Here is a 26,351-nt window from a genome sequence, read left to right as displayed (position 1 = left end):
CCTTTACTTTTGCTGCTGAGGTGAGGTAAACATATGACACTGACAGGTGTATTTGTAATACACTGGGCAGACATACACATTTGTTTTATGGCATGCTCTTTTAATTTGTGAGGAGAACAAATAAGCAAAAGCATCAAAATAGATGGTCAAGATACTGTAAGCCACTTTAGCATTCATGTAATCAAACACATTCTTCCACTTACTAGTCTCGTAAATCACAACGCAAACTCACAGCTAATGGAGCTAATTAACTAGCTTCCAATATGGCTGCCTTATGTTTGTTTTCACCAAGTACTCAACTAAAACATTCGATTTTAGATTTTTTTTTTGTTGTTGCTAGTGTCAACTAAATGAACAGTATAAAGTTAGATGTAAAACATGGCTTGCGGCCATGATTTCACAGAGGCAAAACCTCAACTCAGCTTCATTAAAAACCAATAACTCTCTGAGTAACTATCTCAAACATCATATCAAATCTGTGACTAAGATAGTCTCTGTTTTCCCTTTGACCAACAGTAGAAATAGGGTGACCTTAGCAGTTGGCTGTTTCTGGGTAAATAGGTCCAGGATGGGCCTCGAGCAAAGCAGAGGCTGAGCCAAACAATAGGAGCCAAGAGGAAAGAGCTGTGGAGAGGGTCCTCCAACCTCTACAGCCAAAACTAGGTCTCCCATTCACTGAGCTGCTCTGCACAGACAATGTGGCTGGAAGGGGGAGTGAGTGAGTGAGTGAGTGAGTGAGTGAGTGAGTGAGTGAGTGAGTGAGTGAGTGAGTGAGTGAGTGAGTGAGTGAGTTGGTGAGTTGGTGCCAGGCAAGCATGTATAAATGTTTAAGGCGTGTGTGCATGTGTGCTTTAAAAGGAACTGCATAAGCACACTCGGGCACAGACAGCAGGAGCCCCTATAGCAGAGCCACACAATCCAGTTATGGGTCCCCGGCAGTCTAAATATGTCTCCCTATTGGACATCTGCGCTTTATCAAAAGCAAACGGCTCTCCTCTATTCATCTCCCACTCTTACTGCCTCTGAATGGTGATTTGATGTGTATTGTTCAGCCCTCTGGTCATGAACCCTGTTCTGTGATATTTTACTCCCAGGGAGGTTTTAAAAAAGTGCAATGGGACTTTAGTATCCCATTTCCATGGCTGATTACATGTCAGATGTCACTTTTTTTTCCTCTGTTTCGTTCATTCTGGCCTTCTCCGGACATTAAAATGAGTTATGAGTTAAGCCGGAGCTGTCACCAGGGAGGCTTTTCATCATTCTTTTTTAGCCCCTGCACCATGTTTGATATTCAAATGTACAAATCGTAATCCACTGTTTGGGGAAAGCAACTTTGGTGAGAAGTTATTGCTCCGTTGAATAATTCAAACATTATCTTTGAGGGGGGTGTCTGCTCTTTTTTCTTCCCCAAAAAGTCTGGGCAGAGACAATGAGCTATGTGAACAATTTCGGCAAGTCAATCAGCAACTCCCCAGCAAACACAGCCTCTCATTGTGTGCCAGTGTGATGGGAGAAACCCAGGAGAAGAAAAAAAGATGGAAAAGTTGATATGTCATGGTGAGTAAGTGAGAGGTGGGGAGGGGCAGAGCTGAACACACCCTGCTCCAGTGGAAAATTCATTTCTTTCTTTCTTTCTTTTTTTCCTGTTAAAGATGAAGGATGAGGAGAACCAATAGACAGAAAGGGTTCAGTTCTCCTTCACCTTGAGGAAAAATCCTGAATTCCTCCCCCTTTTTTGCAGACTATCCTGTTTGCGGTTGTGTATGTGTGTGTGAAGGGGTGTGTAGAAAAGAAACAGGGTAGCTATCCCCCTTCTCAGACAAAGGGCGCAGATGGCTGGCCCTCCTCAGCTTTAGGGTGGGGTGGTGCAAGCAGACGCCTGCAACGGAGCGCCATGCCCTCCCATGGAGTTCATTTCAGTTCCCCACTGAAAGAGACGGCAGACAGGGGGGGCCCTGCTTATAACAAGAAGGGCTTAGAGATCCTGAATTCACCCCCTCTTCAACGCCCTAATGCCCCCCTCACCACTAGCCCATGACCCTTGCTCCTCACCAGGTCACATGCACAGATACGAAGGTGGGAGGAATGCCAAAGCAGAGAAGGGAGAGAAAGAACCAGACAGAGGCAACCTGACCATGGAAACAGGCTGGTTTCAGTTAAACAGACCAGACTTGGCTCAGTTTGTCATCTGGTTGTACCAAAGACTGTTCCTAATCATTTTAGCTGCAAAAGAGCTCGGCTTAATGACCAAAACACAAAAGTTTCACTAATGACCCTGCCTTCAAGAAGTTCCATATTTATGTGGTGAGACGTGTTGGTGTGCAGTTCAAGCTGCAAAAGGGTCCAACTGCAGACCAGATGTTTGGAGCTCTATGAGCCAATGGGAAGAGAGCATGCTCCCCCTGCATGAGGTGCATCGCTTCTATTTCTGCCGCAATAGTATAAATTCACATAAGCACCAACCTTTTACGTTAACTCCATTTTTATCACAATGACCGGGTGACAGTATCTTCAGTGCAAAAATCTGTTATGAATAAGTTAGCTTGAGTCCTTTATAAACATACTAGTGTGGGTCAAAAAGTGACATGCATAAAGCAGGTGGAAGCTATAACCTTCATGAGTATGTAGTCCACGTTACATGGCTTCATCAACATCTTAGTTATACGTGTTTTTGTGTCCACAGACATGTTCCCATTTGTCACTATGGACCTGATTCTTGAACAGAGAGCGGACATAAAATGTTGTGTCTAGAACACAAAGCCACTCCCAGCACCTCGACAAGCTCATCGTTTCATTGCCATAGATTTTCTGAAGAATTTCAAGAGTCTCTGTTGCAAATTTCCTGAGTTTGACCAAATTTGATGCCAATAATGAATTCGCAAATACGCACGTAACACTAGTCAGAAAAAGGCGGATGTTGATCAATTGACATAACTTGGATTACTTACTCACAAAAGTCATAACTTCCTTCTCCTCTGCATGCCACGTTGCTACACTCTGTTCACATGAAACGGGAACAAGTCTCTGAATAATATAATCTTAAAAATATCCCAATATTTCAACACACATGAATCAGCCACCGTGGTGTTAAATGTTTGCAATGATTTTGTGTTTGTGAATTAGATAATTGTGTGTATTCAATGCTGAGAGATTTTCAAACTCAAAAAGATGTATTCATATGTCTTAGTTTTAAGTATATTATACATTCAGAAGGCAGTTTAAGTTTCGGCACATTCAATTTATAATTTTTTTTTAATCTTTTAATGGGTCTTCTGTTAGAACTTTTCCAACAAAATAGCAAAAATATTTTGTCAGTTATTTTGTTGAAAATATTTAGCTAGTTTTTGTTGTTTTGTTTTTTACCGGACAAAAACTGTACATTAAATTGGTTAAATATGCTCCTTATGCCTGGGGATCCTATTCTCTTATTATTGACATCTGGGGTATCCAGAGTTTGCTTTTTGTTATACGATCAAATACAAAAAAAAAAATAACAAACAAGAGCAATCAAAAAAACAATAGATAAAAATGTCGGTTGCATTAAATACACACCTTTAGAGAAGATTAATGTCAAATACAAAGCGTAAGCCAGCAGGTGGTTAGCTTAGCTCGGCTGTGCTGGCCTAGAAATAGTTCCAGCGTGTAAATTCCTGTAAAAAATGTTTTCATATTGGATTTGTTTTTTGGACTGGATTACACAAATGAGATATAACAAGTAAATTAGTGAGCTTTAGGCATAGCCAGGATTGCTGTTCTACTCTGGTTGCACTCATTATGCTCAGCTAAGCTGAGTTGGCTTTAGTTACATTTACATTTGGTGTGCAGAGCCGAGGTCTGTGGTGGCCATCTTTGCATCTAAGTCTCAACCAGAAATAAAAAAAAGAATGAAAACCAAAATGTCGACCTATTCCTAAAAAAAAAGAACCTTGATAACTGTAGCCATGGGGAGAAACTGGGATAACATATATGTGCCAAAATTCAAATGAATGAACAAAGATACACAGAGAACCATAAACTGACAGAGACAAAGTGACAGTAAAGACAGAAGGACACAATGATCTTGAAATAAAAAAGATGATGAGCCAAGGTTATCACTCCCTTCCACTTATCTTAAATAATCTAGTTTTGTCTTTGAAGGACGTTGTTTTCATGTGTACTCCTGTTCATGTCACTATCCCCACCCCTTTACTTGACTCAGAGGTCTTGTTGTTTTGTTAATTTAACCCACTTCAGATAGCTTGTTCTGTTTCTGGAGATCTCCCAGGTCCACCGGGACTGCTGATTAGCGGGTGAGCCGTTCCCACTCATGTTTAGGCTCCACCAAAACATGTCAACATACATTGTTTACTTTCCCTAAGAGGAGTTTGATTAAGGGCAGGATTCGATGGGGGATAATCTGCAGGTGATTATCTGTGGTAGATAGTGAAGCGGAGAGGGGAAGCACATTCATAACTCCTATGTAATACAGAGCACTTAGTCCCTTTGACCCAATGACCCATATCCTGTCTTGCAGAACGGGGAGCCTATATTGTGATACTGAAAGGCTTACAATGGCTTAACTGGAGGGACTTTAGGCACAGTGAGGCGCTTGTCAGCCCACTCCTGATCCAGGGGGATTTGACCACAATGTGTGCATTATAATGGGCAGTGGGATGTATGTGGGCAGGCTGGCAGCTGTCCCATACACTGTAAAGAAAGTGTAGTGTGTGAATGGATAGAGAAGGGGAGGGAAAGAAGACTGTTTGCAAGTCTAAGTGTATGTAATAAAGGCAGAAAAGGCGGGATGAAATATCATTGGTTAGTCAAAGGAGTCGTGTGTTGTGTACGTGTGTGCCGTGCCTGTGGGCATGTGGGTGAGGCTGAATGTTTGCATGAGTCATGACTCATGGTTGAAATGCACTTATTGTAAGTCGCTTTGGATAAAAGCGTCAGCTAAATGAAATGTAATGTAAATGAGTACATTTAGGACAATCCTCACAAGTTCAAGGGCCTTGTGAGGGTGCAGATTTGGATTTTAGGTTAGGATTAAAATCAGGTTAAATTAGAGATGAGGTTAGGCTTTCAGGACGCACGTCGATAAGTGTCCTCACAACTTTACAAACATCCGTGTGTGTGTGTGTGTGTGTGTGTGTGTGTGTGTGTGTGTGTGTGTGTGTGTGTGTGTGTGTGTGTGTGTGTGTGTGTGTGTGTGTGTGTGTGTGTGTGTGAATGCATACATGTCTGATGCTTTTTCAGACCACTCTGACTGAGGCAAGAGAAGGACATGCCTATACATATTAAACATTTATGGATATGTACACCAAGATTGTTTGCAATTCTGAGTACGTACCATCCAGTCTGTGTGTGTGTTTGTGTGTGTCGTAGGGTGAGAGTCATAAAGGACGGATTGTTTTTAAGGCAGTGTGTATTCCAACATTGTGAATGAGTACATAAGAAAAGGTTTTGTGTTGGAGTTGTGTAGTGTGTGTGTGTGTGTGTGTGTGTGTGTGTATAGTCGCAGAGTGAGTAGCCGGGGAGCCCTCGTTAGTAGCCAGTGAATGGAGGTCAGTGTGACTCCTGAATAACAGGGTAGAGAGAGGAAAACATGACTGATAGAGGGTGAATCAACAGCTACTCCTCGCCTCTCTCTTACTCTCTTTCCCTCCCCCCTTTCCATTTCCCTCCTCCCTTTCCCCGTTTTGATTCTTTACTGCTCTCCTTTCCCAGCTAGCAGCTAACCAGTTGTAGAGGATTATGTAGCTGTTATGTGCGAATGATTGTAAATTTGTGAAAGTAATTCAGGACAATGTGAAAAGTTGTTTACAATAATTTAACAATAAAAAAATGTAAATCACTACTATGCGTTACAGTAATTCAGCATAAACATGGTGTAGCAGCCCTGGCTGTCGTTGTTGTAATCTCTACACAGGAACATACTGTACCTATAAAGGCCTTAGCACTCTAGGGGTGTTATAACTCAAAGACACAAAAATGCAAAAATGCTCGCCTACAAATACTTGGCATCAAAACAATTCATAGCTGCAGCGATGTAAATTTGAGACAGTTATTCAAAAAAAGATTGGAATAGATGTGTGTCAGCACATTCTTCAGAAAAACGAGATCTTAAGATGATCCTGTCCCACTCCTCCGAGATAGAAAGAAGAGGAGTTTCTTGGTACTGCAAACCTGCTGTGACGCTGTTGCTCCAAACGCTTTCCTTGAGATCATCGTCTTTGAAATTTGTGTGCTACTTGTTGTGTACGAGAGTGAATCGAAAAGTTTCGAGACTCTGAGGGAGTGACGATTGTGTGTCTGGGGGGTTTTCAACACGCTGTGCAACAACAGCCCGAGTGCGGTCGCACCACGTGAATGTTTTTCCTTCTGACACCTCAGAACATCACAGTAGAACTCGACGTTGACAGTCTGACCCGGGGGGGGGACAGATTTACGTTGCACAACACTGAAAATATACATTTAAAACCCATCCGGTTCTGTTACTGACCTGAAGCGCTTTTTTCCGTTCTTGACACAAATTATGTGTGCTCTGAGAAATCTCTGAGCGCATGGACCACTGCTCACAAAAAAATGTGTGTAACCCAGGTGCTGATTTTGATCAGGTGAAGAAATTTGGAATACGTACTCACTCAGGTTGCAGCTTCTAGCACGGTGGTGCACACTGTTCATGCACAACAGGAACCGTCTCTGAACTCTTAGAATCAACCTCGTATCACCAAATGGCTGTTGACGCCAATAACAAACACTGTCATTAGGCGTTGTGACGTGACATCCATTCCATTTCCACACAAAGCGATTGGTAATGCGTTTTACTCCCAGTGCGAAAGCTCAGAAAAATCACTTTCTTGCTGTGTAATATTCAAGTTCTGTGTGGAAGTACTAATGTAAAAATGGGTCAAAAAATATATTGAATTGTGAATTAATTGTTAACCTGTGTTTAAAGTCTGTCACAAACTGCTCAGCTCTGGTACGAAAGGGGGAACAGATGTGACGACTGGTCAGGCGTGGTTTGAAAGGCGTAAAGTGTAAATCCGACATCAAACACTGTGATTTTTGTGTGTGAAATAAGGTCTTAGTCTCAGCAAATGAAGATGATTTCCCTTGTGGGAAACATGACATTCTGCCAACAAATGTGATTACCATAATTTGTTTTTCCATTTAATACAATCCACAATAAATGTTACATTTATTATTCATATAATATGAATTTGGATGATTGTTTTTAACCTTCTAACTTATGCTGTCTCTTCTTTAGATTTTTGTTTGTTGTCTGATTGTATTGCCATTGTGATGTCAGCCATATTTCTTGCATCACGAGTCTTTCCATCAGCTCAGCACCAGAGTAATTTACATGCAAATGTCCTGGGGAGGAAAATTGATTTGGATTCATTCATTAATTTTGAATTATTTGGCTGTCAAACAAAAGTTCAATTTCTAAAAAAAAACTGCCAATTAACTCATTTTGGTAAACGATTCTAATTTTCTTCAGTTTTTGCTTTGGATGGAAATATCTATAACTTTAAAGTTTTGAGTGATGCATTCAAAAGTGCAAAGCAAATTTTCATCTTGCAGTCTGCTCTATATGTTTTATTTCTGTGCCATGCTGTGTTATGATGCCGCTCACATTGCAAGCAGGGGCTCAATTTCCTCGATGGCAGGGAGATATAACCACACAGAAAGCTTATCCTGATCCATACGCTTCCCCTGTGCGGCCCTTCTTCTCACATCTCCCCTCTGTCTGCCACACCTTTCCTCCCCTGTGCCTTCATCCTCTCCATCCCCGTTTTCTCCTCTGCAGAGGGATGGTCACCGGGGAGTCACACTTCTGCCGCTTCCCCCCTCCTCCCTCCTTCCTTCAATATCCCCCCACTGTTGTTGTTGTTGCTGCCCTCCAAATCTCTGCTGGCAGACTATGGAGGGGCCGCGAGAGGCAGACAGAAAGAAATAGACTCCTACCTCCCCGCTAAACCCACCTCACCATCCCCCAATGTTTTTGCTGTCACCCCTCCAAATCTCTGCTGGCAATTAAGCTATAGACACATTGAAGAGATGGAGAGGGAAGGTAGCAGGAAGAGAGAGTCTTCTCAACAGGGGGATGGCTCTCAGGACGGCAGGAAATTACCCATGTTGTTTTTCGGTAATCCGTTTTTAATATCAGGTTTTGGGACAAAGAGAGGGTGGGAGAGGGTAAGAATGCAGGAGTGCACAGAGGGAGAGAAGGAGTGAGACAAAAGAGGGATGCAGGCCAGACAAAACGATTGGCGGCTCCCGGGGGGACGATATGGTGTCTATGTGTATATAACACACATCTCAAGTGCTGGAAATGAATAGCACTATGAGACTCACACAGTATGTCTTTGCTGCTCTGTAATACCATCGGTATTCAATGAAATGAATAACATGAATGAACTTTCAAGTAGTTCTACTTCAGAAAAGTTGTTCTGTCCTTTAAAAAAAAAAAAAAAACTTTTACAAAGTTCCTTTCACAAGGTTTTGGTTCCAACATGATTAAAAAGTGCTCGAATTAAATATAGCCTGCAACACATCCAAATAATCCTGCAAGAAAAACACTTAATAGTTGTCCTTATTTTATGGTTTGCCAGCATTGTTTTCATTGCACAATTTAACCAACAAAATTGCACCACTCAATTTTTTTTTAATAAACAGTGGATCAAATTCCTGTGTGTGACTCACTGTTGCCTGTTGAGGCCAAGCGGCAGCCAACAGTGGCGTCACCCATTGGTCATTGGTTTGAGAGCGGCTGTTACGAGGCCTCAAGTTCGGATTTGGCCGTCGCCATCTTGCAGAGGCCTTTTGGATTCAGCCTCTAGTGGCCCTCGCTGGTATTGCAGTTTAAGGCTCTTCAGCATCGGCCTCATTTTTCAGACCTGGAAGCTGCGTCCATTTTTATATACAGTCTATGGTTGAACCTCGATGTGATTAGGAGACAGGATGGGTCGGGGCTAGCTGGTTAGCACACTAACTTCAGTACCCATCCGTGCAACACTGTACATAGAGATCTGTGACATAACGTCAGAGCTGTCGTTTCATCATATCCTGTGGATACTTTTAGTTAATTAATAAACATTATGTAAAAATAGGTTATTTTGAAGGTTTTTAAAGCTGCACTAATTCATATATGTATACTAATAAATGATCAAATGACTGTGTAATGAGTGAGGTGTCTCCCCAGATAATTACACTTGACTTTGTAGTTTTAGCAGTTTGCCATCTTTCAGTTCATTGTTTTGTTTTTAACTTTATGTCATCGACCTGTTTACAGCAGCAGAAGGAAGTGTCTTTCTGATGAACTCTACACAACCTGCCAAAAAACAAAACAAAAAACAAAGTTAGAAACAAGCAGATGAAGACAGTGGAACATTATGCAGCTAAATTAAAAAATATTTCCCTCATGAGTTGAACCTAAAGAAATCCAACTCGACCGAACTCTCGTAAAATGAGAGTGAATATTGGACGTACATTTAACATTTGGGCAGAAACACAACACCAAAGTCAACAAGAGGCAACTGTTTGTTTTCATGTTTAATATATAAACTTCATTGGGAGATAAAAATGTCATTTTTGATGTGCAGCTTGTTCTTCTGCCCAAAAGTGGGGGGAAAAAAAGTCATCGGCTGTCACTTCTAACTTTTTTTCTGCACTTGAAAGAATTTTAAATCAACTTCCAAAAAGTCAAAACATTCCTTCAAAGGCACACTTCACTTCATACTTCAAGGCTAGATAAGTATGGGCTCGCACTGATAAGGGAGAGAAGGATCTGTGCCTGCATTCTCAGCCATTAATCACTGTCACTTAGGGAAATCCAAGCCTCCCATTAAGCGTTCCATTGTGGAGATAGAGGCTGACACAAAGGAGGAGGATCAGGCCACAAGACACAACTCACTGGTTGTACCTCACATTGACCTCCTTTATGGCAGATGCACCCCTTTTGAAAAGGAACGAGGCGTCTGTCTTGGCTGCTGTCCTCTCCTCCCCCATCTCCTTTTCTCCACCGGGGTGTGGCAGATAAAGAAGGGAAGGACGAAAAAGAAAGATAGAAGAAAAGGGAGGAGAAAAGAAAACGATGCAGTGACTCTATTAAGGCATTGTCACCAACATGTATATCACCATCCTTTCAGGATGCCTCGTGGCCCTGGTATTTAGCACGGTGGTGATATACGTCCATACGACCCCCCCCCACACACACACACACACACACACACACACACACACACACACACACACACACACACACACACACACACACACACACACACACACACACACCACATGTGCACAGTATTTAACTTGGACATTGGCTGGATTTCTGAGGTTCGGGATAGGAGGAGAGAAAAAGGGTGACGACACAGATCAACAATCTCGTAACAACCGAGTGCAGCTTTGACTTATCCGATGCGCACGTCTGAGGGAGAGACTTTCCATTAAGTTACATCTCACTTCAGTTCAGAAGTTCAGAAAGTTTCTAGGTTATGAAGAGGCATTAGGGCTGCAATGTCTTGAATATCTATCCAAATAAATCCAGGTTGTGTTTAAATCTTGTTTAGGTAAGTAGTAAAAAAAAAAAACGTTTGCGGTGTTTTATAGTCAAATAGCTTAAAGTTAATTTTCTTAAACTAAACTTCAGACCATTATTCATTCAGGACAACGGTCTGGAAGCTGTATACTTCTTAATGCACATTTAGTGCCATTTAGTTTTGAGGAAATTAAGAGCATTTTCCAAAAATGCTCAAAGAAAACCCGCTTAACTTCTAAGATTGATTGTTATTGTGGAAATGGGGAACCTGGTTGATTTGGAAACTGGTCACTTCTGGTGACAAATGCCTTACAATGACATGAAAGTTCAGATAATTCTGGGGTGGCCAATAGTCCCTGAGCACAACTGAGTATCAGCTGATACACTTGTCCGTCAACATGACAGTGGGTTGAGAAAGGCAATGTGTTGGTAGGAAATTTTGAACCAGGTTAGAATGGCGGACTCCACCTCTAAAGAGAAAAGCTACCATATAGAAATGTAATTACACAACCTAAATACAATAAATGGCTACTGGTTAATGAATGCCAACCATGAATAATAGTAGTGAGATTCAATGAAAGTCTTGAGGTAAACTTAACATATATCTAACTTTGTCAGAGGATGGACTTGCTCTTTATATCTAGTAAGTCCTTAATGAATCCAACTGACATTGTTTCCATATTATTTAATTTAAGTTCAACACGTTTCAGCCAATCACCCTCCATTTTGACCAGCTTTGTCCAATAAAATCCTGTCTGGTCTAGTCTACTTAAATCCAGGCCTCCTCAGGTCAATTTTATTGAGTGGAGTCATGCCCAAGGGCAATCAAACCCAGCACATTTTAGCCTACTTTATCCTGCTTCAGTCCAACCCAGCGGTGTGTGGCCCACTTAAGTTTTGAATATTCTTGTCAGTTCATCCCCTCACTTGAACCTGCATGACCACATAAGCAACGCTGTGCCAAACCAAACTTGGATCAGCACATTACAGCCTCTTCTCTGTATCTTCCTTCCTGGATCCCTGGTCTCTGGTGATAAGGAGGTTACGCAGAGTGTGGTGTTTATGTGGTCGACAAGGGACTATAGATCACAATGAGTCGCCCAATGCCTTCCCTTTTCTGCTGAGGATGCACAAACACACCCTTCCGTCATCCCCATTGTAAAAGAAAATTGATCCTTAAATCAGTTTACAGCAATATGAACAAATGATCAGGTCAGAATGAGGACAGAGCACTGACATTCATCAAAATAGATGTCAGCACATGACCAAATTACATATGTAATAAGATACTGTAGCTCTCTCAGTCATCATATGTGGTTGATATCAAATGAATGCTGAATTAAAAAAAAATACTAAGCAGAAGTCCAGTTCATGCCAACATTCTGTTGAATTCTTGACATGTGAAGAGGAAATAGGATGCTATTGATCTCCAATGGAGGATTAGATTTCCAGTAGAGAAAGGATACAGGTCTCATTATACAATGGGAGGAGCATATGACAGAGTGGCCTATATATAACCCATAGCAGGGAGTCAATAGTCAGGAGAACAAATGATACTGTGGGTAAATGCAATCAATGCTAGTAATTCCTCTCAACAATTACCAAATTTGTTACATGGATCTCTTAATTGTGAACGAGTATAAAGCAGCTTTACATGTATTTCCAGAGCTGAAGTGGAAGCTGCTGTATATTTTTTTAGGGATAATTTCTGTCCATCACTTTTGGTTCTCTCAAACATGTATCCACTGTTACATTTTGTTGGCTTTATTTAAAACGTAATAGTACTCCTTCGGTCTTCTTTGTGCACGGAGCGTCTATTTCATGTCTCTCTGACCTGTCGCTCTTCTTATGACCGTAGACTGCGAATGAAATTAAACACCATTCCAGGTCAGAAAAAAAAAGCCAATGCAGAAGTGGCTTCAAGTACAATACCAATGAGGGCCACTAAGGGCCGGCTCTGAAAACAACTGGCTCCAATAGAATCTCATTCAACTCCTCTCATGAGATACGAAGTTAATCTTCTTTTTTTTTCTACAAGTCATTATAGCGTCATTTGTTAAATTCACTTCTGATCAGTGTTCCAGCAATCAATCTGAAATAAAATTCCATTATCAAATAGTTATGAGACTTCAAAAAGCGTTAAGCTTTCCAGGGTGTGTCTGGTTTGATTGACAGGCCTGTGGTGCAGGCAGGTTTCCCGTCCAGGTAGGCGGGTGCAGTGTTGAGGTTACCAATCAGAGCGAGTCAGATCCATCGCTTTCTTCACGGCTGTTGGTCCAAATACAGTCATTTCTGGCTCTAAAAAAAACAAGATGGCGACGGCTCGTATGCCAGACTCGCGGCTTCAAAACGTCAGTTCACAATTGAACAGGTGTTGTTCCAATAGGTATATTTCTGCTTGTTTCTCACAAACTTGCGATGTTGCTCTAAAAAAAAAGAATGGTATTTTATCAGCCACACACCTTTGACTCATGAATAGATCTACAAAAAAAGGGAAAAAGATCATCTGAATAATACATTTTAGTGCCATTCCTCTATGTGTCGCACAAAAATGGTCTATCTTAAGGTGGATAATAACGCCTGCAATATCACTGTTTTGGTTCACTGGACAAATGGATGACAATGTTGCCTCACAACTGAAAGATTTGCAAGCAACTTCTTGCTAACAAAACTTAAATCAATTTGATACGAGGTTTGTGTTGGCATATTGCAAACGGACGAGGGTATCAACCAAACATCTGTGCGTTTTATTCCACTGTTGTGAGCATAAGAGAACACAAAAGAATAAAACGTGTGTTCTACTTATTTGGGTGTACGAGCTCTATTTATACTTGCTAAGTGTTCACCAAACAAGGGCATTTTGTAGTTGGTTTGTGAAATGTTCTTCTGTCTGTATAAATCAGTTGAGTTCCATCTTTCTCACTCCAAACACACAGTCTGACTTTCCCAGTCAATTTAAGTATTCAGACCGCCAATGTATCAATCGCAGCCTTGTTTTTCTAACCATCAGGCTATTGTCGAGGACATTCTTGAATGTGGATGCTAAAAAAATGGCACTGGGTTGCCTGTTGGGAGAGCAATGATAAAACACCAAGTTAATGCCGCTCAGCAGATTTCCTTGTCTTTGTTTCCTAAACAACATCCATAATGTCCGTCCAAAGCCTTCAATGAATTAAAGATTCAGGGGCAATAAGGGAGATCCTTTCTGGCTCACAGCACCAAATGAACATAATACATCTTCAAGGATTTGATGGAGCGGTTGATCAATAACAGTGACTCCACAAAATAATCGCCCCCAACAAACACGAACACACACTGACTTGCACTTATAACCTGCCCAGCGATGGAGGACAGTGCAACGAGGGCACCATTACTATACAAAGCCAATAACGCAGTATTATAATTACAATATAATTCACCGTGATATCTATTACCTCATCACAGGATGCTTTTACTGGAGCTCTGATTAGTTAGTGAACCCATTCCTGCTGTAAAAATGTTACTTCATTAGTTCTGTTTATTACAGTCCATTGGTATGTTTCATATCACAGTAAATCTCAGCTTGCAGAGAGAGTTCAGTGAAGGTCATAGATTCCCTTAAGGGATGGATTTTTTTTTTTTTTTAATTTTTTTTACAGCGTTTGTATGAGGTACTAATCCATAGTCAGCGTCATGTATTATCTGCAGTAGATTGGAGTCGGTACGTGGCAAGTTTGGAGAAGCAGGCAGCTTCTGGCACAAAAGCAAAGCCACGGACTGTTGTGGACAGAGTCGGCGTCCAAACTAACTTTACCCACCTTTACAAACGCCATCCTAAAAAACAAATCTTGGAAATTAACTGGTGACCTGTCCAGGCAATTGACTGAGGCTCCAGCGCCCACTGTGACCAGGTACCAGAGTCGAACCAAATATTCGAATACTGCTCCCGTTGTCAGTAGCAGTGTGACGTTCACGGAGGAGCGGGAAGCTAAAACCGTCATGAGTAAGTATTCCAAACTTTCGTCACTTCATCTGAGTTGCGCGCATTTGTTTGGAGCGCTTGACCGTCCAGGATGAAGCGGGTATAGATAATTGCTAAATGGATATTCTGGGGTTAAACTGAGTTATAGCTGCAACGTGTTTTTGCTGATGCTAATGTTCCATCAAAATCTTCTCTGCTGGCGGTGGCGCTAAAGTTAGCTTGCTGCTACCGGCCTCCATTTAATTCCGGTTTGCTTAGAATTTGACTTTCAAAGCTCTGTTGTGTCCTCATTTTTGACACTGTCGGTGCTCACTTTGTGCTCTGTTGCAGCCTGCGCAACACTATTACAAGCTTTATGTGTTGTTTCTTAAACTAGCCGCCAACAGAGAGAAGCAGGCGGGCAGGCGAGGACAAGATGGTGACCATCATGTAATTCATCCAGATTACCGTATGTAGAGAGAGCAGAAATCACGCCGCCTTCGGATGGAATTCGTCCGCTTGTGGTTACAACACGGGAAGTTGTGCGCTTGGCGCCGAAGCGGTTAAACCATGAGAACACCCGCTGGGCAACATGGAGTGCGTCTAGAAGCCAAAGCGGCTCACAATTTAGCAAGCTATGGCGGGCGAGTGACGTAATGCAAGAATTGCAAAGACATAATGAAAGAGGGAAAATTAACTCTTTTTTTTTTTTCCTCAGACGTATCACTAAAATAAGAAGAAAAACTGCATATGAAATGACGCTATTTTAACTTAACATCCAACGAAAATGTAAATTCCATGGCCTCCATTATTTCTGTGAACGTCAGCAAACAGGTGACAACTCGGGAGCTTGGAGCTTTCGGAAAAGTCCAAGGTTAAATGTTGGGAATACCGCGAGAGGGAGGTATTGCTAAGCGCTCTCCTTGTGAACGCCGTAAACGCAACTCCATCTGAAGGCGGTCAGAGTACATCGCACACGGTAAAGTCACAGCACACCAAAAAGAAAAGTTAAGTCCCGGTACGCCACATCAGCGAATACTAATCAACTTGGAGCATCGTCCTCTAACCAAGTTACATCTCGTCTGTTTAAAAAGAGGAAGTGTGAGTTCTGGTGCGGAAGGTCACATCTCTGACTATTTCATGTCCGAGAGTAATGATTTCCTGCAGTCTCGGAATCAAAAGGTTAGCTGAGTTAAGCTGCTGCCAGCAGCAGTCTTGAGCTTCTCATACAGACATGAGAGCAGAATCAGTCCTTTCATCTAAGTCCCATGAAAGCAAATAAGCCTATTTCCCTTAAATATCAAACTCGGCACATAATTCACAGCCGGTACTCTGCTAAAAACACACGAGCTAACTGCAGCTGACTGCACGAGTTGGATAAAAGCATCCACACGAAAGAGCTTAACAGGGAAAAAAAAAAAAGAAAGAAAGAAAAGCACAATAAAGAATGGAGATGTTTTGAGGACATATGATTCATGGTCTGTCAGCAAGTTAAAGTCCAGCCCTTATTTCTTCTTTCATCACTCATCATATTCTCTTAGAAAAGCCGTGTTGCATGAGAAAATGTACCATCAGCTTCTTGTATAACTGTGTGTGGGTGTGTGTCTGCGTGGGTGGTCCCGTGGGGTGTGCGTTTGCGCTAACTGACCCCTTATGTTGTTTATCAGTCCTAATTCATCGCAGTGGCATCTGGGCATCGCTGCCCTCTCTGTATACTGTGAAGCTTGGAGTGGTGGGCTGTCTAGCCAGGCATGTCGGGGTGGGGCGGTGGGCATACTTTGTGTGTGTGTGTGTGTGTGTGTGTGTGTGTGTGTGTGTGTGTGTGTGTGTGTGTGTGTGTGTGTGTGTGTGTGTGTGTGTGTGTGTGTGTGTGTTGTTGGGGTGTGGTGGGCGAGTTGTCCTCCCCGCCCCCCAAAAAAAGTCCTATCATGGTTTCCACAGTCCCCTAGCAGGGCATCCATCTGGACGCAAGTAGGCTCATTGTTTTGACACTCACAGCGTGGTGCAGTCTGGAGAGGAGAGGAGAAAACCCCTCTTCAACTCTTTAATTGTGCTGAACATGATGCAATGGGGCGGATCTCTCTGTAATGTACGAGTGTGTGTATCAGTGTTGGTTTTTAATACATACTGTAAACACATATACGACTAAAATTCATAATCAGTTCAAGATTTTTTTTTTTTTCCCTTTGGTCTGAACAACTAACTCTTTGGATTTGCTGAATCCATCGACTTTTTTTTTTTTTGCTTTTTGGAAATAAACTACTAATGAACACATTTCCCACTTAGAACGGGAGGACAGAGATTAAACTTTATTGATCCCCGACCTAATTTCCCTGAGGGGATCGATACTTTCATCTCTTATATTGTCGTTCGTCTTTCCGAGTCAAAGAATGATCAACAGACGCATGAAACTACCTCAGAATCAGCGCAGGACTTCACCTGTTAAACCACTGAATGTGAATCGCATTCAGTTCGTTCGGAGCCTTCATTTACATCACGGGACGCACAAAAAGCACAGCGGCACGGGACAGCTCGTACACTTTTATTGTTCATAACAGGAACGTTGCCAAATAAAGTGCTGTATACTGATATCACATTCACTGACACCAGGACAGGATTACACAGTTTCAGATACTACATATGGAAGCTAAACTAGCAGTATGTAAAAACATAAATTACACTCAATAAAAATAAGAGAAGTGAGATTTTAAAAAGGCTCATTCAGTTTCCCTCATCTACATCTCTGTGTTCACAACACACTCCTTAACTTGCGTCCCATCAGGCTTCTGCCCGATCCCGTCAAAGTGCTTTATGATTCTTAACCTGCTTAGAATACCACTAATAATTTTCTTTCATAGTTCTTCATCACTAAAACTTTGCAAAATGAATTTACTTCCTAAACATTCGAGCATTCATTAAAGTGCCTGACAGAACGATCGGGTTAACTAGCTTAAAATATTGTGATCCACGATTTTAGTTTAAGGAGTTCGAGCTGCTGATATAAACCCAGCAAAGTGTTGGGAGAAAATTAGATTGCTTGTCTACATTTCTAATCTTATCTATAAAAGAGACATCATAAGAAGTGGTGGACAGTCCACAGCGGACATCCCCCCCCCCCCCGCCCACCAGTAATATCTGTAGCAGCTTGCCATCAAAAAGATAAACATTTCAGCGGGAGGTCAAAGCAAAAAGGGGAGGACAGGTTTGGGGGTGGATAAAAGTGCTGCTCGTTCTACATCGAAATGTAAATATTCCGTTAATCGGCAGATACCTAAAGACCAGAGAGCGAGAGAGAGAGAGAGAGAGAGAGAGAGAAATCTTACAGGGAAGTATCATGACGTTGGTTTTGCATATTTTGGTTTGCATCTCACGATATAAATGCAGTCAAGGCACAGTGGCTGCTCGTACGCACACACTCCCCCAGTTGATTGGATACTGGACAGAATTGTGTCGTGACCTTTAGTGGTGGAGAGTCCCTTTGATCTGGGTGGAAGTGTGCAGCACACTTTCTGACGGCAAAATAAGAATCTGTAGACACAACAAAGGGAACCAAGGCAACAGAGAAAAAAAAAAGAAGATACATACACACACACACACACAAAACGGAGCACATTGTCATTTTTAAAGCAGTGATTCCCAACCTTTCACGACCACGTTTCTGAGTACCGGTTGTGCAAAGTGTTTTGTCGGTCTTTGTTGTCCAAAGGGATGTCGCTTGAGGCAGTATATGTTGGGAGCAAGAGGCGACCAATAGTGACGTCAACCATCGGTTTGTGAACTAACGTTTGCGATACGCATTTTGCTTGTCGCCATCTCGCTATTTTGGAGCCAGAAGTGACCATATTTGGACGAGCTGGGGACGAGCGAGCGGATTGACAGGCCTGTCATGCAAACAGACTTAGAGTACAGGTTAGAGGCGAGCGGCTTCAGGGTGGATTAGCCACCATTAACGTAACGCCAATGGATTTCCAACTTAATGGTTGGTGGTTGAGTTGCATTGTGGGCAACGTAGGTGCCGGGTTTTTTTTTTTTTTAAAAAAAGACTGAAGAATAATGAAGACCGTATCTCTGTGTCTGCTGCATTGGTTTTGATATTTTTCTGTTCGTTTGCGAGTCAGACAAAAAAAAAAAATATATATATATGGTGCTAAATTGGAAGCCCGATATTACCATGTTGGTGAATATTTGGGTTTGGTCACGCTCCATTGCGGATTGTGTCTGGTCGTTGTTTCCCAGCGGGTCTCGAGCTCAGTATAATACCTTTAACTAGTTGGCATTTACCAAAACTCACCAACTCGCCAGTACTCTTAATATACGTTACTGTAGTACATTTAGGCCGTATGTAGCCCATCTCCACAGGATGCAAGAATACGGGCAGTGAACAGGGACCATTCTCAAGACTTATTGCAGTCAGGTTGGGAGCCACTGGTTTAAAACATACCCGGGCTCATTAGATCACAGGTAACCAGAATGACAAACAGTTTTTAGAGCAAACCAGTAAAAAACACAAAAGAAAGAAACGAACACATTTCCAAATAAAGTGTAGTGTACCTTCTGAATGAAAAGATCTTCTTACAGTAGACTTGATCCTCTCCATATTCTAGGAGGCAAACCGCCTCCTTAAATGGCCGTGAGGTCATTGTGCAAAGCATATCCCGTATATTAGTAAAGGTCAGTGTTCTCACTCTCCACCTTACATCATTTCTGTCCAGAGCTTTCCTCTGCCGTTTACGATTATCATCACATTCTCACTTGCACTCCATCCAAAACTTTCTGTTTGAACTATTCACGCATACACTATGTACATTCTAATGTTAACATCTGGAATAAAGATAACAAAGGCACCAGTTAGTGGGGTTTTTTTTTCCAGCTCGTTCAACGCTGAAGTGCTGATGTCAGCGTAGGTCCTTCTACAGCCGGTTCTCCGGTGGTCTAACATCAAGACTCGCATGTTTCTACTCATTAACTACAGTCCCAAATGTTGACATTTTTGAGCCACTCATTTCATTAAAAAAAAAAAAAATACCAAAACACAATACCTTCATGCACAGTTAAAAACACAACATAAACAAAGAAAAAAAAAAAAGGTGCCACAAAAGTGCACATAAAAACCTGATGAAACAGAAAGAGGCAGATTTTGAACTAGTCAGATATGCTTTTCAAACAAGTTTAAACTGCCGACGCTCATCAAATTTCAAGAATCAAAATTATACTGTATGATTTATGAGATAAAACGGCAGACTTATTGAATCCTGAACCCGAGCAAATGTTCAAATAAGAGTTGACTACTAAGGTGACGATGTTAGTTTTGGTCGTTACTATAGAGACAACACTGGCAGCGAACAGCTACTGCAGGCACACTGCGTCATGGGAACTATATGTCCTTCAACAGAAAAGCACAGCATCAGAAATCCGGTAGACTTCAAAATAAAAGTATTGACTTTTTCTTTGAAAACCAGTGTTTCAACAGCATTCAAGGCTATTCTACAATCATCATGTAACTACTCAGTTCATGATCAATGGTAAAGTAAAATGAGAGTATGAGTTATGTTGAACTTAACTTGAAAAATGGACATGAACTTTGATGCACAAAAATGAAAAATGAGCTTCCATTTCTTAAAATACAGTTTTATTTGTGAATTTACACGGATTAGCAATACATCTAAAAGCAACTCCATTAGATAACCATTTATATAGGATTTTCACAGGTCACAAAGTAGCTTGGCTCATTCTGGCATGCCAAAGCAAAAAAACTTGTTCTTTTTTTTTCAAAACGGGAAAAAAAAAGAAAAGAAATATGGAGAGAGAGAGGCATTAGTAAAGCAAGGTGCAAACAGTCGGAAACAGAAGAGGAGAAAATAAAAAGGATGCAATGCACATTCAGTTCATCTGGGAGCAATTTCTGCTTGTAAAATTGTTAATAAAAAAGAAGAAAAAAAAAAACCCTACGGCTCTGCAAACTAAAAGAAAATAAGCGTACTGCGATACAAATGGAGGATGGAAAAAAAAAGAGAAATTTCCAGGAGGAGAGATGGTATGAAAAAAAAAAAAAGAAAAGAAAGTCTTGAGTGATAAAAACATGGTGTTAGTGTCAGGTTGTCCTGTCCCCCCCTGCTACACACACAAATGCACTTCCATTTCCAAACTCACACCTCCCTTTTCTCCATCTTTCAGTTGTGTGACCTCAGCTCTTTGCCCAGAGCCAAAAAGCTGTCGTTTAACACGGCTAAAAAGATGCGCCCCCGAACCCTCCCTCCTTCCCTCCCTCCCTCCAAATCCAATACTTCACATTGCTAGCTGGGATATTGGTACATCTGGTTAAAACTGTGGGGGAGGATATATGGCAATCCATCACACTTTGGCTTTGCAGAGTTCAACTGTGGGTCATCTGACAGTTACAGCACGATCGTGTTTACAAGAGAAATGACATGAGGGGGAAGCCGACCGGGCCTGCAGAGCGATCAAATACAAATAAAACGTCCGTATGACCTCCTTGTAACGTTCCAGTTCTTGGAGGAAGTAAGTGGAAGATTAAGCGAGGAAGTGTAGCTGTTGTGAATAGAGCTACTGCAAAAAAAAAAAAAAAAAAAAGAAAAGAAAGAAAAGAAAAAGAAAGTTGAGTTTTTGGGAGCCTGAGGGGTGAGTCGATGCAGTCACTGGGGTGATTTAACAGGTCAGGGTCCATGACGCCCGAGCAGGCAGATGAGAATCACAACCTTTGTCTTATTCAAATAATGGTGGAAAGAATTACAATATGGCTTTAAAAACACGCACACAAACACACCAAACGAAAGACGCCGCCGCTCCACTCTTCACCACCCACGACTCGCGATTCAGCTCGCCGGCCGCTGGGAGTTTGACGTCGCACTTCGGCAAAAGATAGTAGTGGAGTTGAGAAGCAGAAATCTTTTCTCACGTGTGACACCGACGAAAGATGATTCTTCCCTTCTTCATTCGACTCACTTTCCGGGTCCTGACCTTTCTCCGACACCATGCCTCGCTCGCTACTTGCACAACTTTTTACCAAGTACTTCACAATCGCCTTCACCGGTGAAACCACCTGCGACTAAGACGGGTTATATACCACAAGAAAAGTGCTGCACAATAAAATAAAAAATATATAGTTAAAAATCTCTAGCCGACGTATCCAGTTTTCATATATCTGTTATATAGTCATTTTGTGTACTCTGAAGATTAGAATATAGTTCGAGCAATCAGGCATCACTACAGAACACAGTCAGCCAAATAAATTCAGCTCTTGCAAAAAGAGAAAACATGCGTAACATCTGTATTCTCTGTAAAAGCTTAAAAATGAGTACAAAACAGTTGAAAAAAATTTGTGTTCAATAAAAAAAAAAAAAAAAAAGAGATCAAATTTCATGAGATGACAGACTAGAAACTAGAAAACAGCGACGCGTCACTAAAATGAGATTGTTTTTTATTTTTTTTTTCCTCCATTCTTCCATTTCTAGCCTGGTATGACACCAAAATGTGAAGTACACCTGTCTGTCCACTAGAGGATGCCGTGTCAGTGTCACGTTTTGTCTCGCCTATAGGCGTGACATGTGCACGCAAATATGACCAGCATCGAAGGAGTTGGTCAGGGGTGGTTAGACGATACAAACGCAGGACTTTCAACCGGTCGACCGGTGCTCGAGTCCGTGAGAGAGCTGAAGTCAACGTGGATTTCTTTGAAGTAATCGAAGTCTGTTACGTATTTAACATGCGCAACGCAACTCTGGTAAAGTTACTCATTTGAACCCAAACCCTGATCTTTTCCTTGAGCCTAGCCTAGTAGTTTTCCACTTCAGTTTTCACTTTTCACGCCTAGGCGAGGCAATACGCGACACTGACACGGGGTATCACCTACTGGACGGACGGGTGTATTACACGCTTCGGGGCGAGATCGGGTTGTCCATTTAATTTGGCAAAAAAAACACACTGAGATGAAAAGGACAAGATAGAAAAATGCTACATAAATATTCTGATAACTGTTGTGATAGACTGCCAACCCTCATCCTCACTAGCTCGGGTCTGGAGACCCTTTAACTCGTCTGTAGTTCAACCAGAATCAGCCGAAGAAGTTTGTGTCAGAAGCCTGAAGGAGCTTAAAGAGCATGAGAGAGCGAGATGGAGAGAAAACTTCTCCCACAGTAAATCAATCAACACAAACCCCGCGGCTGTTTTTCCCGAGACCAGTTTTCCAGTGTGCCTTGAAATTTCATGCGGCCTCTCAGTTCCCATTGCGGAGTCAGGTGACCAGGATGTAAAAACAAACAGGGGCGTTTCAACATAAAAGAAAGGTTTAGTTTCAACTTGTGCAGCCTTACAGCACTCGCGCTGCAATCCGATCATTTCATAGAAGTTGGATTTCGAAGCAAGAAATGCGCAAGGTGGTTTTTCCAAGTTCTGTTTTCAGCCCGGGTGAAAACACAGGAGGGAGCCAGTTATTCAGGATCTAAATGGCCTTAAATGACACTTCCACGGAGGCCCGTCAGAGCTCTGCATTGGTGACGGGGTGTGCCGACACACCGACACCTGCCCGAGTCGCCCCACATCTGCTGCGGGTTCTCATTTGCGGACCCACATACCCTCCCCGAGATTTCCCAAACATTCTTGTTTTTTCTGCAGGAGTAGAGGCCGTTTTTGTTTGCGAACCGAATGATTTTCTTTGTGTGTGAAATCTTTTCCTCTGCCTTTTGCACATGAAACCTTTTGTTAAAAAAAAAAAAAAAAAATCAAAACATAAAAGGACATTTAAAACGAAGACAAAATAAAACACATTGAACAGAGAAGAGGACCGCTGCGCCCTCTTTCTTTCTTTCTACGCAGACCGTCTTCCCGTCTGCACGCCTCGCCGCCCGTTTGCCGCACTCAGGCCTCCGTCTTCTCTTTCTTTTTGTTTTTCTTCAGGAAGGACGGGGTGCGGAACTTCTTCTTCTTCTTGGTGTTGGGCGACTTGGACGGGGAGCTCTCGGGGGACAGCGCCTCCTCGATCTTCTCGCCCGAGCGCACGGTGATCTCCACGCTCTCCACGCTCGTGGTCAGCTGGCTGACGCGCTTCAGCAGCTCCTCGTCCACGTCGCCGTGGTCGTCTTTGCCGTTCATCAGGCCGGTGTGGTTCTCTGGGGGGGAGACACCGGTTGGGTGAGGACGTGCGGGACATCACATTTCCTATTTACAGACAACAACCACATGGCTTATGCTGTCTGCAACATGAATATTATTACAATACGTGCTCGTATCTGGCCTGTGAGAGAAAGTCTATGTGTCACACTGTCCTTTTGTAGTGACGCTCTGCTGTCCGACATTAATTCCGCTTCAGCGCGTTGAACTTCTGCTTCCCCACGGTCACGCAGTGTCCCCGTGCTCTACATATTTCGTAATATCCCTGCGTAAAAACCTCATTGTCCCGATAGCCCAGAGAGTCTGTCCTCTTTTTAAATTCACAGAACGGGGCTCTGAGCTGCAGACGGCACCTACTCCCTTAATGACTTTTTCACATAACAGAGCCCGCTGAGTCACATCCCTTTCTCTGGGTTACAAATGGAGGTTAGGGAATTCAGGGTAGCGGGATCATGTTGCTGCGATAAAACACCAAAACGGGTTATTTTCAATTCTGCACACAGTAGGAAGACATTGAAAAGCAGTCCGTACAACAATTGACCTGGTTTCAACACAACGACCGGCTGACCTCATAACGGTGGCGTCGGAAAATATGGGTCCCCTGAGCCGGTGTGTCGACGCAGGTTAATTGTAATTGTGTGTTTTTTTTTGTGGGCTGGAAGGAAGTCGACAGGAAGTTAATCCGATAGTGTCATTATTTATAACTGGTGAAGAGGCCTCGGTGATCTTGGAGGTGAATCAACAAGCTTCGAATGTCACACACGAGGATGTATGTGTTAACAGATACGATACTGTAGATCCAAATGCAAGCAAGAGGCAAGATCATGCGACATCACGACACGCTCATGGTACCGGCCCGCCAGCTCCGTTGTTTTTTTTGGGTTTTTTTTTGACACGTCCACTTAGCAGACGTTCCTGAACGCAGCATAAAGTCAGCTTTTAAAACCAGTTCAAGTAAGGTTACGCCTTTGTTCCTGTGATGGAATATCAAGCACAAAAACATCCTTACAACTTCTTTCTCTTGTTGTACTGAAGTGAATTAAAAGTCAGAAGCCCCAGCAGGAATGTAAAGTAAGTAAGTGATTTAAAAGTTGACTTCATCAGTTTTAGATTTTTTTTTTTTCATAACCACCAGCAGGAATGTGTTTGTGGACAAATTAGGTCTTAAATATGCAGATGGGACTCCCTGTTGCGGTTTCATTTAGACGGGTGTGGGTTTTTTTAGATGGAAAAAAAAAAAAATCATTCGTGCAGCGTGAACCTCAAACACAGGTCAGTAGTTTAATCACTGCATATTAGGCTTTTAGTGTCAGGTAAGTTTTCACCCTCATGCTCACACAGCGGCCCACTTGTGATCTTAAAGACAAACGGCACACCGGCGGAAAAGTCTCCGTCTCCCTCCGAGTGAGTGATACCTTCTTTAGCTGGAGTGCTTTGCGGGGACTGGGTGAGAGACAGACACTGAGAGAGAGTGGAGCCGTCGTCGGAGGTTAGCTCGTGCTCGCCATCTGCAGGGAGGGAGGGAGGGAGGGAGGTTGAGGGACGGATGAGAGGATTGCGGCGTGGTGTAGGGGGTTGAAGCGGAGGGACGACAGCAGCGGGGTGGGGTGGGGTGGGTGGATGAGAGGTTGGAGGGATTTGGGATGAAGGGTCAGGAGGGAGTGTGTGTGTGGGGGGGAGGGGGGGAGGGTTGAGAGATTAGCAGTAACACACGCACGTTAGAATCAGGCCATGCACAGCTGTTTTTCCACCAAAAAAAAAAAAAAATGTCCAAAATCCTTGTCTGCCATCTTGGAGAGACATCACTCGCTTGTTATCAGTTTCTCCCGCTGGTTGAACATGAACTGTGACATTATGTGGAGCATTAACAATCCCACAGACTACACGGATAATCTGAAGAGGAACGTAAGCCGACACAGCAGATACTGTTTCCTGGTGGAACATGCTAACAATGTACTCTGCTGCTGGTATAAATATTTGAAATATTGAAATATACGGAAGATAAGAGGCTTACAGGAAGGGAAACAAATATATCCTGAAGCTCTTTGATACAGAGCAAAGATGTATTATATTCAAAACTGATACAGCAACATTGATACATGTTGAGTTCCAGTGAATTGAGACGATATCGTTTTCCCAAATTATTTGATTTTATGTCCAAACAGTGTTTGTAATTTAAAACAAACACCATCACTCTACAACGTTATCTCCAACCAGAACGACGCGAGTTCAAAACTGGGCAGCATCGTTGTGCCTCAACATGAAAGGTATCAGGGTTTATTTTTCTAAGAGCACCTGATAAGAGGGGGAGAGGAGAGGGGCAGTTTTTTGTTGTTGTTGTTGCATCTCTTACATAATATGAAACAGTTTGCAGCAGCTTTTATTCCAACTTTTCCCAACAGTAAACAGTAAATGTTAAGTCTTGCTCGGCGTGAGTAGCGTCATTCGTTTTAATCACATGGTGAATGAATAACTAAATAAATATCGCCTAAACACTTTAATTAGCACATTCGGGATTACACATTCGGCCGGCTGTTGTCACAGTCATTCACAACGAATTCATGCACGGCATATAGAACGTGGTGATGTAACTGTGCAGCGGACGTGCAGATAGAAAAGTTCACATGCGACACTTTAAAGTGATAAATGTGGAGTGATCTGTGTGAGCACCGTCTGTCTGTCTGTCTTTAATGTATTAATATGTACACTGTACCACACACAACTAATCACGTGCTAAACCTGTGTGGTGTGTGTGTG

The 26,351-nt window shown here is 42.4% G+C and overlaps 1 protein-coding gene across 6 annotated transcripts in view; it reads right to left on the bottom strand.

Annotated features, from left to right (window-relative positions):
• Positions 1 to 20,080: 20,080 nt before the first annotated feature.
• The window catches only part of add3a (adducin 3 (gamma) a), a 106,503-nt gene continuing 100,232 nt past the window's right edge, over positions 20,081 to 26,351 (bottom strand). For 4 of the 6 annotated variants that reach the window (XM_069714605.1, XM_069714606.1, XM_069714604.1 and 1 more), the window contains 2 exons: positions 25,010 to 25,102; positions 20,081 to 23,593 (listed from right to left, as the gene is read on the bottom strand). In XM_069714605.1, coding sequence (XP_069570706.1) covers positions 23,343 to 23,593; positions 25,010 to 25,102 — 344 coding nt within the window. In that variant the 3' untranslated portion in view covers positions 20,081 to 23,342. The remainder of the gene's footprint in view (positions 23,594 to 25,009; positions 25,103 to 26,351) is intronic. The other 2 variants (XM_069714609.1, XM_069714610.1) reach the window with 1 other exon arrangement.

This window comes from Brachyistius frenatus, unplaced genomic scaffold (assembly GCF_029030835.1).
Source record: "Brachyistius frenatus isolate BFR_SWC_R1_liver_20210118 unplaced genomic scaffold, ASM2903083v1 Contig_132, whole genome shotgun sequence".
NCBI lineage: Eukaryota > Metazoa > Chordata > Actinopteri > Embiotocidae > Brachyistius > Brachyistius frenatus.
Note: the sequence above shows the minus strand (reverse complement) of the source record. Positions and strands in the feature narration are given on the sequence as shown.